At 55.2% G+C, this 18,081-nt stretch overlaps 4 protein-coding genes across 4 annotated transcripts; 2 read left to right on the top strand and 2 right to left on the bottom strand.

Moving 5' to 3' along the window:
* Positions 1-1,219, top strand: GLC7 (type 1 serine/threonine-protein phosphatase catalytic subunit glc7; the record flags this gene model as incomplete). The annotated part of the gene is made up of 4 exons (XM_053194358.1): positions 1-180; positions 278-679; positions 757-1,056; positions 1,121-1,219. 4 exons carry the CDS (start codon positions 1-3, stop codon positions 1,217-1,219), a joined length of 981 nt encoding a protein of 326 aa, XP_053048208.1.
* Positions 1,220-2,809: 1,590 nt separating this feature from the next.
* Positions 2,810-3,899, bottom strand: N0V96_007968 (uncharacterized protein; the record flags this gene model as incomplete). Its single annotated transcript, XM_053194357.2, has 2 exons — positions 2,810-3,445; positions 3,792-3,899. The coding sequence occupies 2 exons, from the start codon at positions 3,897-3,899 to the stop codon at positions 2,810-2,812; spliced, it is 744 nt and encodes a 247-aa protein (XP_053048207.2).
* Positions 3,900-7,190: 3,291 nt separating this feature from the next.
* On the bottom strand, positions 7,191-7,582 carry GNG1 (Guanine nucleotide-binding protein subunit gamma; the record flags this gene model as incomplete). Its single annotated transcript, XM_053194356.1, has 2 exons — positions 7,191-7,311; positions 7,422-7,582. 2 exons carry the CDS (start codon positions 7,580-7,582, stop codon positions 7,191-7,193), a joined length of 282 nt encoding a protein of 93 aa, XP_053048206.1.
* A 2,991-nt stretch (positions 7,583-10,573) lies between these two features.
* Positions 10,574-14,099, top strand: TIF32 (eukaryotic translation initiation factor 3 subunit A; the record flags this gene model as incomplete). Its single annotated transcript, XM_065758174.1, has 4 exons — positions 10,574-10,576; positions 10,729-10,992; positions 11,056-13,731; positions 13,779-14,099. 4 exons carry the CDS (start codon positions 10,574-10,576, stop codon positions 14,097-14,099), a joined length of 3,264 nt encoding a protein of 1,087 aa, XP_065613316.1.
* Between the last annotated feature and the right edge of the window lie 3,982 nt (positions 14,100-18,081).

The raw sequence follows: 18,081 nt of genomic DNA, 5'->3' as shown, positions 1-18,081 counted from the left end.
ATGGCGGACCAACATGAGGTCGACCTTGACTCGATAATCGACCGCCTCCTCGAGGTTCGTGGAAGCCGTCCCGGTAAGCAGGTGCAGCTTCTCGAGGCCGAGATCCGCTACCTGTGCACCAAGGCTCGTGAGATCTTCATCTCCCAGCCCATTCTTCTTGAGCTTGAGGCTCCCATCAAGGTACGCTCAGTCTTTTGGCCTGGCTAGGTCGTCTTGCTTCCCTATGCGTTGCCTTCCCCGAGTTGCACAGACCTGCTGACGCCAACCCCTCACCCAGATCTGCGGTGATATCCACGGACAATATTACGACTTGCTGCGTCTCTTCGAGTATGGCGGCTTCCCTCCCGAGGCCAACTACCTCTTCCTGGGTGATTACGTCGATCGTGGCAAGCAATCGCTCGAGACCATCTGCTTGTTGCTCGCCTACAAGATCAAGTACCCCGAGAACTTCTTCATTCTCCGCGGCAACCACGAGTGCGCCTCCATCAACCGTATCTACGGTTTCTACGACGAGTGCAAGCGCCGCTACAACATCAAGCTATGGAAGACATTTACGGACTGCTTCAACTGCCTGCCTATCGCCGCTATCATCGACGAGAAGATTTTCACCATGCACGGCGGTCTCAGCCCTGATCTGAACTCCATGGAGCAGATTCGCCGCGTCATGCGACCCACTGACGTATGGTTGCACTCCTCACGAGGCCAAGTGTTGGCCTCGTCTCGATTTTGCTTGTAGACTAACGTTTCGAACCACAGATTCCTGATTGCGGTCTTCTCTGCGATCTGTTGTGGTCTGATCCCGACAAGGACATCACAGGCTGGAGCGAAAACGACAGAGGTGTCTCTTTCACTTTCGGTCCCGACGTTGTGTCCCGGTTCCTCCAGAAGCACGATATGGATCTGATCTGCCGTGCCCACCAAGTCGTGGAAGACGGCTACGAGTTCTTCTCCAAGCGCCAGCTCGTGACCCTGTTCAGTGCACCGAACTACTGCGGAGAATTCGACAATGCCGGAGCCATGATGAGTGTGGACGAGAGCTTGCTCTGCTCGTTTCAGGTGAGAAGACGACGATAGAAATTTTACTGTACCGACCAAGTAAACTGACGAGACTCTCCCACAGATTCTGAAACCTGCTGAGAAGAAACAAAAGTACGTCCCTGGTGGTTTCGGAGGCAACAGCCGACCCGTCATCTCTCCCCGGAAGTCCGCTTCCAAGTGAAATTAAGAGTTTATACGAACATGCGCATCTTTCTAGGTTTGGCCGTCGTTAAGTGCCTCCCGCCCATATCGACCGCTCTACTTTTACGTCCACCGATGCGGGTCTCTCGCGACCCCCTCACACCGTCCTCCCGCTTTCTCGATCCTCTGAGTCACCCTCCGTCAACTCTTCGACTTGTCCGATTCTTCCCGAGCCCACCCACCGACTACAACCCGCGCAAACTGTTCACGATTACGGCTGTCTGGTAGCAGAAGATAAACACACAAAAACACTGGAATTTGCAATGGCCATCACAACGTCTCACGTGCCTCTGTGCGAAGCCCCTCGGTGGACATGAACTCACCCAGGGCTGTAATAATGAGTGATTTGTACGCCAATAACGCGTCAAGAGCAGCCTCGATGTACTGTTCCATTGTGGGAATACTTGTCCCACCAGCCGCCACTGCCACAAAGGCTTTGTCCAAAAGTCATCGTGCTGAGGCGCCAATTGGCAATATCCATCGTGGTCACGGGGATCACATGAACTTGAACATCCACTCTTGTGCCCTCGAGCTTGCGTCGCGGCCGTAGGGGGCCGTGTCTCAGCTCAATGTCGCGGTGGCACTTGTAAGACTATAATTTACTCGGCATAGGCAGAAACAAGCCCGTCGTGGGGTTGGTATTCTGGTTTCTCAAAGGAGGCATTGCTCATCGGCCGGGCAACAGGGGGAGGCTCGTCATCATCTTTGGGGGGTTGAGTGTCGCTTTTCACTTCTCTTTTTGCTTGTACTATTCTACATTGACTCTGGTCTTTTTTTCCTTCTTTTCTTGTAACGCTGGAGGAAAAGGGGCGTATGGTCGGCAGAGGTCCGTTACTGAGACATGCGTTCAGGGGATCGCTGCACAGCTCACTGTGTGTACGATCTTGGAATGAGGGGGTCTAACAATCCGGCTCCGAGTTGATGGTCTCTGTAAACAATTCGCTCTAGGCATTCCTGTGGGGTTGACCCGGCGTGGTCAGGTTCACGTTGAGTGCTGTCGCAAAGGAGGATGCTGCGGCTAGTGATTGCAATGAAAAGCCAACCTTTATACATTTTGATCAACCTGACTGGACATTTGGATGCGGACGTGACATGTTCGTTGTGTATATTGATTGTGTTTACTGACGATTGTAAGCTCCCACTGACAGACCAGAATGCTCTTGAAATCATGCAATGCATATTTTGTACCGTCTAGTTAAACGCTCCATGCCCACGCGTACCACAGAGATGCCGCGTAGACGTTCCCGTCCGTGCCGATCCCCAGGTCCGCATCGCTAGTAATCCCTGTTCACATTCCAAAGCCCTTCCTTACCGCCCCCAACTTCTACAGCCACCGGACAACAGATATTGCGAGACATTTCGAATACCTAGGGGTAGCAGTCGGGGCAACCTTTGCGAGCTTGGTATCCCGTGACCTTGGTGCAACCTACGGCTGGTCCCGCGCTCCGGGCCTCCGCGCGCCAGGCCTGGCTAGCAGGGCTGGCCACACCAGAGAAAGGCAGGGCAGGGCTGAAGGACATCGACCTGCCAGACCAGGTGCCGGCTGTATCTATAGGGATTTCGGGCCTTTTCAAGCACAGTCCTCGCACTTCTCCTTGTTGAACTTGGCCGGCGCATCGGCATACTGTTGACCAGGCAGCTGGCCTGCGGGCGAGATCTCAGCCTTGGCTTGCTGTCCCTTGTTCGCGCGGGCTGCACCGATGGCGTCTCGGGCTGCGTCGCTTAGAGAGGAGGAGGAGCTCTGTTCTTTGCTCTCGGAGGTGGATTTCGTTTCGCCAGCGGTCGGGGAGTGGCCTGCGTTGGCGGGGTGCTTCTTGAGCTGGGAGACCACGTCCGAGGCGGCTGCGGAGGAAGGCATCGTCATTGTCGGCGCCGTGGCGAGTGCGTCGGAGGCTAAGGTCGGGGTTTCTTGGGTAGAGGTTTCGGGTGTGATTGCTGTTGTCGTCGTCGTTGTAGGCTTGGAGTGTTTCCGGTCGACGTGGCCGAGGTCTCTGTCGGGTTGGATGACGTCGCGGAGACGGCGCTTGAGCTCCTTGGTCTCGGGGAAGCTTCCTTCGGTCTTGCGGTCCCAGAGAATCGTTGAGGAGGTCGTTGTCGCGTCCGGGGTTTGGTGGGTCAGCGTCACGGTGAAGGTGCCGCCTGTGGAGGGTTGTAGGGCGACCTCGCCGATGGAGGTTCCGAATGTCGATAGGAGCTCTTGGGCGAACTGTTTGTGGTGTGAGAGAGGTGTTCTTACTGAGTTATGTAGACCTAGCTTTTGCGTAGGTAGAAGGGACGGATGATGGGCTTGAATTACGGAGGAAAGGGGGAACACTAGGCCAAGCACGAGTTGGAGGGGTTGGAAGAGTAGGTTGAAGGTGTCAGGGATGTTGCCGAGCATGAGGTCATCAACAGTCACCTCCCGTATAGAGGTAGGACCCGTGTAAGTGTGGCCTGCCTCGCGCGGCAGACAAAGGTAGGTGTTTACAAATGAGGAAAGGCAGAAAATGAAGATGGATGGCCAAAGACCAGGCAGCGAGGTGCCCCCCTCCTGCCCTTTGGCTTGTACTTACATATGCTGCGCGAAGCATCCACTTACACTGGGTGCAGAACTGGATCGCGACGCGGGGCAGCGGCGTTGAGGTCGACGCCGACTGCGGGTTGGTAGATGATTCGGCCATTTCGGGATCGTTGCTGTAACCTGGGATAAGGAACAGGAGTGTAGACTAATATGTGTAGGCTTTTGGTCTCTCCCGCTCGTAGTGATCAGGTAGGCTGCACGAGGAGAGGATGGGATGGTGTGGGAAATGGCGTCTATTCTCATGTTCTTCCTGCGTCATTGGCGGCCAGCCAGTACTTTTTTGGGATTGGGGAAGAGGGGGAGGAGAGGGGCGGTTGGTGCCATCCCAGCTTTCCTCTGATGATCAGGTAAGCGTACAGGAAGCTGTGGCCATGTCGCCGGTACCTCCATTGGGATTGGGAGAGGGGAAAGGGGAAAAGCCACACTTGCTGGCTTACGAAACAAAAAAGGGACCCGGCGGAAGCGTGCACGGGAGATGGAGGGTCCTATTGTAAGAAGCTGTTCGGATCCGAACTCGCACTCGGAAGCAGAGTAGCACACTGGCCAGCCGGCCAGAGCCATGCTCTCAGCTGGGGGCATCTGGCTACACGTCCCATTTAGCAACCAAAAGAGAAAAGTCAGGCACACGCCAGAAAAGAGAGAATAACGGGCCCGCATATGAACTTCCCTCCCAGGACATTCCCCCCCGTCTATCCCCCAGCACCCAGCACGTCGGTGGCAGCAAGTGGCTCGAACGCCCTGCAGCAATTCAGGTACGGGTGGGCCAGCACCAGGGATCAGGGCCGGCAGGGCTTTTTTTTCGGACTTGTCCTGTGCTGCAAAATAGGAGCACCAGACGGGGAGTGAGTCGTGCGGAAACAGTGCTGTTGTTTTGGGACGCGTTTGCGCGCCGGGCCCTTTCTCGAATGACGACGTTGGGAAAAGCCGGTTCCTGACTCCTGGGTAAAAGTACGTACGGGTACGTGTGCATAAAGTGCGCAATACATACTCCGGACCAGCGAGACATTTTTTGGAAACGTGTGTACCTGTGGGACCCGTGGAAAGTGATTTCCGGAATTTCCTGACTGTTGAGGTGAGGTTTCTTACTGCATAGTGATACAGCCAGCGCCTGCAAAAGCCCAAACGTGAACACTGGCGGCGGGCATTTAGCCTTGATCTTGGGGTTTGGTGGGAGGAGAAGACGGTAATCACCCGCCTCGGGTACAGCAGCAACCTCGGTATAGGGGGGGCGCAGCAACAGGGGTGATGAAGTACGGAGCCCCGTCCGGCAACGAACACCAGAAGGCAAGATACCTTGGACAAGGAGAATTGAAACGAGAGAATTCGGGTGCTGCAGCGGCGAGAGCGAGAGGGCGATAGGGGAAGGAGAGCAGTAGAAGTAGTAGTCATCATTCAGTATCTGGACACAGTAAACACCATAGGAAGCAAATCAGATCACTGGACCTCATCTAACCAGCGTTTTATCGAGCGCCGTACGTACAGGCTTCGGATACAACAACTCCAATTGGCAATAGCGGCTCACCGACGGTCCAACGAACAACCACAGGTCCACCACCACTCTTTCTTAATCCCCCTTCCCCCGGTAGCCGAAGCGAAGGGGGAAAAAAAAGATGAGTTGACAGGCGGGCCAGGCCCGATGTAATCCTCGGGAAATGAACGTTGGTGTTCTTGCAGCTCTTTTCGGCCTCGAACAGCGGAGTGTAGTAACCTCCCCCAATCGGCAGCATCCAATGATCCAATTCCAGGATTTCAAAGTCGGCGCCGGACGGTTCATCATACCCCCAGTCTCGGCCAGGGGGGCATGAATCCATAAATCTGGCTTTATTCACAATTTCACAGTGAGAGAATGGAAGTGAGGACAAGATGAAAAAACAAAAGGAACGCTGCATATGTCTCAGATTCCTCCTCTCACCTGTGACCTGAAGTGGCACCCGCCAACCGTACTCCCAAGAAAGACAGACCGCAAGGCGAGGAGGGGGGAGTAAGAAAAATGCCACACGAAAAAGCTTGTCCCCCATTCCCGTTTTCAATCCCTCATTGCTTTTTTGCCCCTCAGAGGCCTGTCTCTCTATCCGTAAGGTAAATGGCCTGATGTGGACTGGTTTACAATGTCTCGCGTTGTTTCCCTACTTCCAGGACTCTGGGTCACAACCCTCACCTCCCCCTCCTCTTTCCCTTGCTTACCAATACGCGATCGGGTTGCCATCATTTCGGAGATGCGATGCGGAAATCTGGCTCAGGTCACGGGAGTTCCTATTCCTACTGCGTAAGGTAGTAAACCGTAAGGAAAAGGTCACGTTCTTTCTCAACCTGGCCCCAAAATGGATTGGCTGTCCCCCGGGGTCCCGCCAATGCGGCCATTGGTTGGCCGAAATGACCTGATATGGGACCACCACAGATGCGAGTGATTTCGTGGCTCCACGGGGGGCGCGCGACACAGGCTTGAGGAGGGTTTTGGTGATCTGCCCTCCTGTGAAACCCCCCTTCAGGCTTCAGGTATCCGTAACATGCACATCACTTTGTATGATTTATCGTTTATCGCATTGCTGGCCATGATTGCCGCCGCCTATCCGCCCCTTACTTACCCCAGTGATCGATCAACTGCATGGCATCAAGCACCCCCTGACATCAAAATACGCGACCGTAAACCGTGATAATTGCTCAAATTGTTATTGTGTTTTTCGGGGAGACCAGGGAATTGATGGATTGAAGCTATTCACACACTCGGTGCGGGATATAGTGGATAAGGGGGAGACCCGAGAAGGAAAAAGAGTACAGGACATCAAGAGAATTATTACATGCTGAAGAGCTGCCCGCCAAAAAGCCCTGCCTCCCCAACGATAACCTCCCAATAACAACAGAAAAAGAACAACATAGAAACCATTATCGTAGCGGGGTCCGTTGCCTCTTCACTCTCAAGCATCTCCCCTCGCTTCTTCTCACCCACCTCCTCCACTGACTGAGCTTGCTTGCTTCTCTCTCACTCTCTCAAGTATTACTAACCCGTATTGCTGCCCGTGGCTTTTCGTTTTGATCCTTCAAAAGGGACAAGGTATCTGTCGTTTGGCTGGCATTGTAGAACCCCCTCGACCCTTCCTAACCCCAGGGAACTTTTGTTTGCTTTTCCTCTTCGACTCCGTGCTGGTCCAGGGCTTTTTCTGGGACTCCGATGATTCCACGACCGCGTAAAAGGATAATCAGCATGTGTCCTCTGTTTTCTTTTCCGGTTCTTCGAGAAGAAATAATCGTTCGCTGTTTACGGAAGGTTGCTGCATTCCCGATGCCCTCGGGGGGTCTTGGTATTCCACGCGTAAAATAGAAAAATGACAATCCGATCGGAGCATATCGACTGTTCCGATATCAACATCGCTAACCCATGATATACGTTGCTCTACATCACCAAGCAGCATCCGCCGCTTTGTTGTGGTGCGTAAGGGTCTTCGCCGCGGGGGACAGCGCCCCAAACCGATGGAACCATGTAGTCCCTCGTGCTGTTGCAGTAGGCAATGATGCTAAAAGTGACATGAATTAGTCGCTGGTTCGACCGATGGCGATGCGATCAATGGTTGATGGGGCTGCATTGATTTGCATGGATGATGATTATTGATAATCCGAGACCTACCTCTTAGAAGCATTGCTGACCGGAATCCGTTCCCTTTCAAGATCCTCGCGCAGGCGGTTGTTGAGTTCCGTCAATCGTCTCAGCTTGAGATCGGCCATCGACTGCTTGTTCTTCTTGATCTGCGATGGGTCGCCGACATCGCGGGAGGTGTATTGAGGCATTGCTGTTGCGGATCGGGGGGCTGGAGATTTTGATGAAGAAGGTGTCGCGGGGGACGAGGAGGCGGCGACGGCGACAGAGGCTTCAGCGGCGGCGGGTTGTCGTCGTGATTGTTTGTCGTCGGAACGAGGCTGTTGGACCTGATCCTGCCGCTGGCGAGAAATGGGAGAATTGGCTGTGGTGGCTACAGCAGATGTTTCGGCGGTGGTAGGAGAGGTGGTGGTGGTGGTGGTGTTGTGAGAAGGACGTTCCTGATGAGAGAGCATATCGTGTCAGTTTGATTAAAGTTTCCCTCCTTTGACTCCGCTTTGGCGGTGGTTGCCGCGTTTTCCCACCACCCCGTGGTACGAGCTCAGGATCGGAAGCGGGATGGGGAGGATTTATGGTCAGTAGGGGGGCGAAAAAACTCACAGCAGCGAGAACGGCGGGGAATTGAGAGAGTGATCAAGGCCGGTTTCGATCGAAGCGAATCGACAAAGGAAAGAGCGTCAGGGGGTGATTGGATTTGGGGGGAGGATTACGGGTGTGTTGGAAGAGATGGGTAGGTTGGTTGCTCGGATAATGGGTTTGGATTTGGGAAAGCAAAGGAGAGGACGGGACGGGCGATGGGCGACGGGGAAGGAGGAGGGAGTGAGTGGAAAGAAAGGCAGAGAGGTAGAGGTAGAGGAAGGTAGGTAGGTGCAGGCAAGCCGCAGGTGCAGTTGGGAATTGGGAATTGAGTGAGAGAGAGGACGGGAGAGAAGTCACCTACTCCTAGTGTCTGGGAGACGGGCTGGGACTAGGAATTGGGACTGGGACTGGGACTGGGACTGGGACTGGGACTGGGACTGGGACTGGAAAAGCTGGGATTGGATTGGATTGCGGAGCCCTTGGGAAAGGTTCCCCTAACGTGAAAGGAAAGGTCAAAGGTCAATGGACGCAAGGTTACCTTCTTGCGCTAGGGCCACCAGGCGCGCCATGGAAGCAACGACCGCCGCCCCGTCCCTGGAGGGTACCGAGCCGCATTGCATCTTTGCGGTACGGAGTATGTACTGCGCGCGGATTTTTATGAAGCGAAGCGAAGCGAGAGTACTTGCCAGCTGCTGCCAGACCATTGCAGTTCGACATGCTGGGGTTTATGTGTGTGCTTGTGTGCATGTTTGTGCATTTGTACAGGCTGCATGCTGCACTGCTGCAGGTCAAGTGTGTTTGCGTTGCTGGTGGCCGCACCCTCCCCTGGTGGAGTGCGGTACCTGACAGTGTGTTCCAAGCGGTTGAAGGTACATCCACTTTCTTCGCCTTAGTCATCATTGTGGCTTTTGGATTGGACAGCGGACGGGTCGGCAAGGGTGGGTGACTGGACCCGGCGCCAGCGGGGGTGTTCGCTGAGGTTCCAGTCGCCTCACAAGAAAGAGGGAAATTTTAAAGAAGCGACACTTCGCACGGACCCCATCTGGTGCAGACCAGCATTGGCGGGATTGGTTGGAAATTGGCCGGAGCGGGCAATCTCCCACATTTGGGTTTCCCCTAGTTGACCGGCACCCCGATTGCGCCCATAGAACACGGATACAGTCATGGCGACGAGCACGAGACGCGACATCACGACTGTACAGAGTACTCCAAGTCCCAGCATGTGGTGTTGATGACGATGGATGAGCTGCACATCTTGGGCATCAGATGTGGCGAACCCAACCTTTGGCCTTCGTTTTTCTTCCCCCTTTCTTTTGCTCTTCCCGTGCCCAACTGCCATACCAAGACCCGGCATCTCGATCAGACTTTGACTACTTTATGCACTGCCGACTCTTACAGCAGTCTACCATATATCGTGCGGCACTCTCTATCCGGCTCGCCTCGCTGCCGAAGCCAATAGATGTCGCGAAGTGTTTGCGAGGACCGCCGTATGTATGATAGGGTGTCAACGACATTTTTGCTTTTAACATCGAGACGTGCCATGGAACTCTCCCTCATGACGTTTTCAGTTGAGCTGACGACCCTTGGCCCTCGGCCAGACAAAGAACGGAGAGCTGCCGAGGGGCTAGCTGAAAGAACAGGCTCGTGAGAGATGCCCACCGCGCCATTCTCTATATCAGGAATGTTCATAGGAGATGTACCAATCTATATCGGTCCTTTTCTAGTTCTGTCCAACGTGGACTTTTTGCCAGCTCAACCAAAGTGACGACACGTTCATACTTACGCAAGAGGTACTAATAACTTGTACGCCTCTCCGGGAGACTAATTCATACTGCTGCCCCAGCCGTTCAATAATGTATAACTATGCACATGCCCCCTGTGCCTGTAAGTTGGAAGTGAGGAGATACGATTCAAGATCGGTGATTCTCGATCTTCCCGCTCTACCGAAAAAAAATGTGTGTGAAGTTACCGTCTACCTCGGTCTCGGTGGAGTACCACGGGAGCATGCCCCCGTCTGTATCCGGGATTAAAGAAAGTTCGGGGAGGCTTTGGACTAGAAACCGACAAGGCTGGCAAGTAAGTCTGAAAATCACGGTTGGGACCTATCAAATGAAGTGACGGGAAGGAAGGTTTCGAGGAGACTTAGCGCAACGGCAAGCGCAATGTTCACTCGAATTGGACATCATCTCAACAATGTAATCGGCGACCTCGTTCCCGTCACTGTAATGGGCCATACACAACAACAAATGACCTCGGAGGTACCTCAGTCCTTTCGTGCCTGGTGATTTGGGACGGGACGACTGCACTGAAGGGACGGGAAGGTGCAGCAGGCCTCGAATAAACCAGTCAGCCTCGGCTGACATAATCCAAGACCACGTGATCTCCGTTTCGCACAACGCACGGACGTTCGGAGCCCCTCAGGACTCGCATAGCGGCCACACACGAAATTGAAAAATTCGTCTTTGCTGTGTATAGCATCAACGCCAACGCACCGAGCGACAGCCAAGTCAATATCCCGCTCGCACGAAAAGGCTTGCGCTGCAACTCCTCAAACCAAGGACCCTCTCGAGAATAGTATTTTCCCGCAGAGGAGGTTGCCCATCATGGTGAGTTCCTCTATTCGCTTTGTCGACCTCTGGGCCCGCCTGCCCAAAACTTCCCACATGGATTTGACGCTACCCCTCTCCGACCTTGCTATCACGGGGCGTCATCTTGGTTGCCGTTGTTGTCGAACTGAAGTACTGACAATAAGCTATAGCCTCCTCCACCTCACCAGAAGCCGGAGAACGTCCTCAAGCGTGCCCACGAGCTCATCGGCGTCAACCAAGTCCCAGCCGCCCTTACCCTCCTCCACGAGCACATCACCTCGAAGAGAAGCCGAAATGTTCCCATCGCGTCGCTGGAGCCGGTGATGCTCCTGTTGGTGGAGCTCTCCGTCGAACAGAAGAAGGGAAAGCTGGCCAAGGATGCCCTTTACCAGTACAAGAACATCAGCCAGAACACCAATATCGGCACCATCGAGGTAAGCCGTCTCGCCGCCTTAAAAATGGGTTAGGGCAACCGTTGCTAACAGGGATATGCGCAGCTGGTTCTCAAGAAGTTCATCGAGCTCGCCGCCGAGAAGGTCACTGTTGCCCAGGCCAAGGCCGATGAGGTCCAGTCCAGCATCGAGGCCAACACCTCCACCACCAACGTCGACGACTTGGAGGCTAGCGAAACACCCGAGTCCATCCTCCTTGCCACCGTCTCCGGCGAGCAGTCCCGCGACCGTACTGACCGTGCCATCGTCACCCCGTGGCTCAAGTTCCTCTGGGAGGCATACCGCACCGTTCTCGACATCCTCCGCAACAATGCCCGTCTCGAGATCCTCTACCAGAGCACTGCCATGCAGGCCTTCGACTTCTGCCTGAAGTATACCCGCAAGACCGAGTTCCGCAGACTCTGCGAGCTGCTCCGCAACCATGTTCAGACTGCCGCCAAGTACTCTGCGCAGATGCACGCCATCAACCTTAGCGACCCCGACACCCTGCAGCGTCACCTGGAGACCCGTTTCCAGCAGCTCAACGTTGCCGTCGAGTTGGAGCTCTGGCAGGAGGCCTTCCGCTCCGTTGAGGACATCCACACTCTCCTCAACCTCAGCAAGCGCCCTCCCAAGAACATCATGATGGCCAACTACTACGAGAAGCTCACCCGTATCTTCCTTGTCGGCGAGAACTACCTCTTCCACGCCGCCGCCTGGTCCAGATACTACACCCTTCTCCGCCAGTCCGCCGCTGTCGTTGCCAGCGGACAGGGCAAGAAGGCCGACAACCCTCCCGCTACGGAGAACGACCTTCAGAAGGCCGCCTCTTTCGTCCTGTTGTCTGCTCTCGCCATCCCTGTCATTAGCACCACCCGCTCCCGCGGTGCCATGGTTGACTTCGATGAGTCCCGCAAGAACAAGAACGCCCGCCTTACGCACCTGCTCGGCATGGGCCAGGCCCCTACCCGTGCTGGCCTCTTCCGCGATGCCCTCGCTAAGCAGATGCTGAAGCGCGCTCGCCCTGAGATCCGCGATCTGTACAACATCCTCGAGGTTGACTTCCACCCTCTCTCCATTTGCCAGAAGATCTCCCCTATTCTCACCAAGATCGGTGACGATGCCGAAATGGAGAAGTACATCCTGCCTCTGCAGCAGGTCATCCTCACCAGACTCTTCCAGCAGCTCTCCCAGGTGTACGAGACTGTTGACTTGGCCTTTGTTGAGAAGCTTGCTCAGTTCCCCGAGCCTTTCCAGGTTACTCGCGGCACCATTGAGAAGTTCATCATGAACGGTAACAAGAAGGGTGACTTGGCCATCCGCATGGACCACGCCACCGGCGTCCTCAGCTTTGACAACGATGTCTTCTCCTCCGCCAAGGCTGCCCATGCTGGATCTTCCGCCGGCTCAGCTGAGGCTGACGGCAGCTCTGTCCAGCGTCTCCAGAGCACTCCCTCTGAGATTGTCCGCTCTCAGCTTACCCGCCTCGTCAAGTCTCTTCACACTACCTGCTTCTACATCGACCCTACGTACAACCAGTCTCTTGTTGCCGCAAGAGAAGCCGCGCTAGAGCGTGCCCGTGCCGGTGCTGAACAGGAACACCACTCCATTCTCGCAAGGAAGGAGGTCATCCACAAGCGCAAGGAGGAGGCTTCTGAGGCTCAGGCTCGTAAGGAGAGAGAGAATGCCCGCCAGAAGCGTCTTCGTGAGCAGCTGCTCCAGGAGGCCGAGGACAAGCGTCTCGCCGCTGAGCAGAAGGAGCGTGAAGAGAAGCGCATGAAGGCTGAGCGCGACCGCGTCCGCAAGGAGGAGCTGAAGAAGCAGATTGCCGACCTTAAGATTGGCAGCAAGACGATTGACATCGACATGGACAACTTGGAGAACCTCGACTCCAGTGCCATCCATGCCATCAAGCTGGAGCAGCTCAAGCGCGAGAAGAACGACGTCTCCGAGAAGCTCCGCATTGTCTGGAAGCGTATCGACCACTTGGAGCGTGCCTTCAGAAAGGAGGAGGCCAAGAAGCTGCCCGAGGACTACAAGAAGCAGACGGAACAGGACCGGGCAACTTACGAGGCCGTCAAGGCTCAGACCCTGAAGGAGGCCGAGATCAAGCACAAGGAGAGCGTCGAGCTGAAGCACCGCCTCACCCGCCTGATGCCCGAGTACGAGTCCTTCCGCGCCAACCTTCACGAGCGTCGCCGCGACGAGTTCGAGAAGCGCCGCAGAGACGCAGAGAGGGAACTGGAGAAGCAGATCGCCGCTCGCAAGAAGGAGTACCGCGACCGCAAGCTTCGCGAGAAGCGCGAGCGTGAGGAGCAGGAGAGAGTCCTCCGCGAGGCCGAGGAGCGTGCCGCCAGAGAGAAGGAGGAGCAGGAGAGACGTGCCGAGGCCAAGAGAGCCGAGATGCAGCGCCTCAAGGAGCAGCGCGAGCAGGAGCGCCAGGAGGGTCTCGAGAAGGCTGCCCTCCAGGCGAGACGCGAGGAGGAGGCCCTGGCCCGTCGCAAGGCCGAGAGAGAGTCTCAGCGTGCCGCACCACCTTCCCGCGCTCCCGAGCGTGGCACCGATTCCGTCCCCGAGGGTCGTCGCCCGCTCAACCTGCCCGGTGCCGGAAAGTGGCGCGAGCGCGAGGCCGCCAACAAGGCCGCCTCCCCGCCAACGCCGATGCCGCGCCCGCTGCCCGCGCTCCCCCTTCCCGTGCCCCGGAGCGTTCCGAGCGCCCCGAGCGTTCTGAGCGTTATGAGCGTCCTTCTGAGCGTGCTGAGCGTTCTGAGCGTTCTGAGCGTTCTGAGCGCCCCGAACGTTCAGAGGACCGCCCCAGTGCCGGTGGCCCGCCTCGTCTCGCCCTCGCCGGCAACAAGCCCAGCTGGCGTGAGCGTGAGGCCGCCAAGGCCGCCTCTGGTGGTGGCGCGTCGTCTGACAGCGCGCCCCCGCCGCCCCGCGCCTCCGGCGACCGTGGCGGTGCCCCCCTTAACCGTGGAGGCTCCGGACGGGAAGATCGTGAGAACGGCCGCCCCGACCGGACCGCCTCGCCTGCCACGCCGGCAGAGCCCCTCAAGGCTTCCGGCGCTCCCGGCAAGTGGGTTCCCCGTCACCTCCGCGACAAGGCCTAAATGTTTGTGTCGGTAAAGACACCTACCACGGCCAAAGTCACATAGGAAGGACAGAGAAAAATGTGGGGGAAAAGAAGAGAGAGGAGGAGTAGTAGATGGAAGTGAAGAAGTGGTTACCGCAAGTTCTGCATCGGCGTTCTAGGTTAGGCAGGAAGTTGTTTTAAAAAGGATGTAACTCTAGAAGCCCCCCCGGGAAGGATGGTTTCTTCTCTAAACCCGCTCCTTTAACAGAGGGGGCAAGCTAGAATGGAAGTAACAGATAGCCTTTAATCGTCGATCAGGACGGGGGTGAAATGTAACATGACTTTTTTGGCATAGCTCCTGGCTTGAATTGAATTATTTTTTGTGCACTTGAAGCCATCTCCTGTTTTCCTTCGATATAGTGATGCTAGACAATGTTGACGCCCATGTTTGTCAGTGGTCTGCAGTGAGCCAACTTCACGACAGTGCCCCGGCAAGTCGCTGCCAACGGCCTGGAGGAAAAGCATTCGTAGCGGTAGTCGACGCAGCAGGGCATCGGCACGGTGTGGTGTACAGACAGCAGCTTGGTCCGGTTCGTTGCCTGATATCTCCAACACTCAACTGTCAACTTGATGAAGGCCTCATGAACTCTTAGCACCTATTCCCAGCAGTGGCTTGGTTGACAGTTATCACGAAGCAGCCTCGATTTGGGTTCCAAATGAACATGTGCGATGGAGGAAAGTCTACTAGGAAGTGAGGAAGTCAAGCAAGACGAGAGGAAGACGGGAAAGGAGCAGAGAATATCTCCATAGTTCATCCAGCTAAATCGGAAGTCCCGAAATTTCCAAACCTTTACTTAGTCCATGTAAGTCTAGGCCTTTTGAAAAGTCCAAGTCAGGGGGTAAGGTAAGCGATGGCTATGGCGATCCCGATGATCTGCCCAGAGCCTCGTCAGGGGTGGCCATCCTACATCTGCTCAGAAGCGGTCGGCATCGCGCCGGACTCCGCATTCGCATCGAACAGATCTCGGAGGATCGTATGAGATCCACGGGACGCCGCGGGTTCCCTGGGCTGAACCGTCGTCGGTCTCCCGTCGATACGAGGTTCAGCTTTGCCCCCTCAAGGGTGGAGTTGAGGATCAAACCCTGTGGAGTCACTTGGTGAGAAGCCATCACGGGGTTAAGACTTAGACCCATCACGAAGACGATACCGAGAGCCGAAAGGATGGCCTTGGCATCCACGGTGTGGCGCCGGCGACCATCAGCGTTGTTGAAGAACTCAAGAAGCCGTTTTGGTTGGGCGCAGGTTTTCGACCGAGCAACCATTATTCTCAGTTGATGGGCGGTCGGACTTTTGCAGACTAAACAGTCTAAAGCTAGCTTTCCTAGCTTAGCTTCCCTTGGGAAAGGGGGGTTTACTCGTTAGCCCATATTCTCAGGTGGGCATGGTTCAGTTGCATTGGCATTTGGGCCGGCGCCGTCGACGGGAGAATGGGGCGCAGCTCTTTCCTTCCAACGTCCTCCATCTTTGATTGTAAGAACTGCAAAGAGGTTATCAATAAGCTTGTTGATTGTACAAAGGAGCCGTTGCCTCGGGAGAACCCTGTGTTGCGATTTCAATCTGTGGCCCGTATGAAGTAACAGAATGAGGAAAAGTCGAGCTGCTGGCGTAGACAATTCGTTCCTTTCCTCGGCTGCTTGCACTAGGAACGTTCAAACACCGCGGGTTTTTGGTCAGCCAGGCAAAGAGAAGGCGCCCTCATCTCAAGTTTGCAGTCCCTGCAACAGAGATCATGGGAGCTGAATAGAGGGCTTTTTGCCCATGATCAGTTTGTCGACGAGTACTTCGGTCAGTAGCTCGTTGAGTCATGCAATATCGATTGCAAAACACAATAACCAAATTGATCGTCTGCAATGAGGTATTTCCCTCTGCTACGGCCGATGGGAAGACTGATTTGATGTTTTCCCTTGAGATTCGCTGCTCACTCGTATTCCGTGTTGACTTTGCATTTGAGGGTCCGACTGTGCTCACCTGCAGTTGAGAGGTCTGTGTCTCGTCGTTCATCGCGCGGTTCTTGTTGGCAGACCTGACAGCCTTGCTAGGTAGAGGAGGCAGCCTACCCCTGTTGGCGGGAGTGCCCTTGATCTGCGGTCCTCTATCTCAAGCACCACCATATTGGATCAAGACCACCCCGCATACGATCGACAGCTGAAGTGTCCGAGATACAGTTGTTTATTCGCACCGACGCCGGAGACCCGAGACCTTGGAAGGGAGAAGGGATACGAGGCACGGAACATGAAGTTTGCGCGAGCAGATGCCAGAGCATATTTCTGGATTTTCGTCCGAGGTTCATTGTGTTTTCCTGTAAAAGCCGGGAACGTTGCATCGACGTTCAATATTTTGTCCGAGCGGATGCATGTTGCGAGGCCCTGCAGCAATTGCCCTGTGCTCTGAGACGGTGCCCACTGCCAGCGGCTGAATTGTTGTCGACTGCAGAAGTAAAAAAAAAATCGACGGAGGATCCTATCAAAGCCCTAGTCGGTGTCTTTAGTCAACCGGGGTAGAGTTCAATATTGCAACCCGACTGCATTATGCATAGTTGAGAGGGGCGCAGCGAACAGCGAGCGACTGTGCGGATCCTGACAGGTCGACCGGCCTAGACGCACGAGCAAAGGACTGCTGGTACGATGTTGAGCTTGGAGTTTGCGCTGCTAAGAGCCTAAGAGGGTACAGTCCACCACGGCCATGACCTGGAAATGAGAACGACGCTGGGACGCAGAGACGAGAAGAGAAGAGGGGAGGAGAGGGGGAGGTTCCGGCCCGAGTCAGTGCCTCTGTCGGGTATCTTTGGGGTGAGGACAAGAAGAGCGGTCGACGATGGAGGCTTCTGGGCGTTGGGCTGGTCGTTCTTGGAAGGCATTGAATGACAAAAAGATATTCTTAGCAAAAGCAAAAGCCGATTACCCCTGATTCAGATTGCATGAAAGATGAAGCATATTCCAAAAGCCACGTTCGACGTCGGTGGCTAATGTGTGCTTGGAAAAAGGTGATTCCAAGGAGATTGAATCTGACAGCATGCTAGAGACTAGGAAAGCTGGCCAGCTCAAGCTTGTTTAGGACACTTTTTTTGGGAAAGCGGCAGATGGAATACGTAGGGTAGTGGAAGGTCAGATGCTCAAGACTCAAGAGTCTCAAAAGTCTCTACTCTAGGAACGAGAGGGAAAGAGGGCGAGAGATGAGATTAGCAGTCAAGGAGAAAGCGGCCTAATGCAGGTACGGACTTTGTGAGCCCCCCCCCCCCCTGTTCGCCTGTCGGACGGGGTGAACTGGCGAGACTGGGATCAAATTGAGCTTAACACTTGCTGTGGCCAATAAGACTGGGCCCTTGCCCCGGGTATGGGGCCGTCATCCTTCCCGATTGGGAGGTACCCTGGTTCCTGCCTGGGCTGCCCGGTTTTTGTTTTGTTTCCTTCCTCGCAGACTCTCTTTTCATTCAGTCTTTGTGTGTTTTAGCCCTGGGAAGTTGGAACTGCAGCCAAGGTAGGTACCCATGAATCCTCCCACCGTCATCCGACGACTTCCGCCGATCCAAAAAGAGCCTGGTCTATTCCTTCACTTTTAACTCTATTCCATTTCTGGCGTGGGCTACCTTTGCTCGGACTCTTCGACTTTGCCCTTTTGCACCTGTCCGGCCCCAACTGGGCGGGTAATCCAACATCAGAGCATCTCGGCCCTTGCCTCTTGACCCAAAGAAGCATGGCATTCGCTGACTTGGGTCCGTAGAGCTGACTACTGGCGCAGGTGAGGATACACCGACCGCCGCCCCCCTAACGTTGCTGTCTAAACTTGTATCCCTCTTCCCCTCGAGGCGCCGCCCACTTCTGTCACCTTGCCGAGTCTATTCTAGCTTTTCACGACCTGGCATCACGGGCTCGATGTGACTGTCCCCGTCCCCGTCACCGTGGCTTCCGTGAAAGACGTGTATGCTAACCAACAGTTCCAAACAATGTCTGCCAAGGCA

The sequence above is a fragment of the Colletotrichum fioriniae genome (assembly GCF_027942845.1).
Source record: "Colletotrichum fioriniae strain IMI 355084 chromosome Unknown scaffold_9, whole genome shotgun sequence".
NCBI classification, from domain to species: Eukaryota; Fungi; Ascomycota; class Sordariomycetes; order Glomerellales; family Glomerellaceae; genus Colletotrichum; species Colletotrichum fioriniae.
Note: the sequence above shows the minus strand (reverse complement) of the source record. Positions and strands in the feature narration are given on the sequence as shown.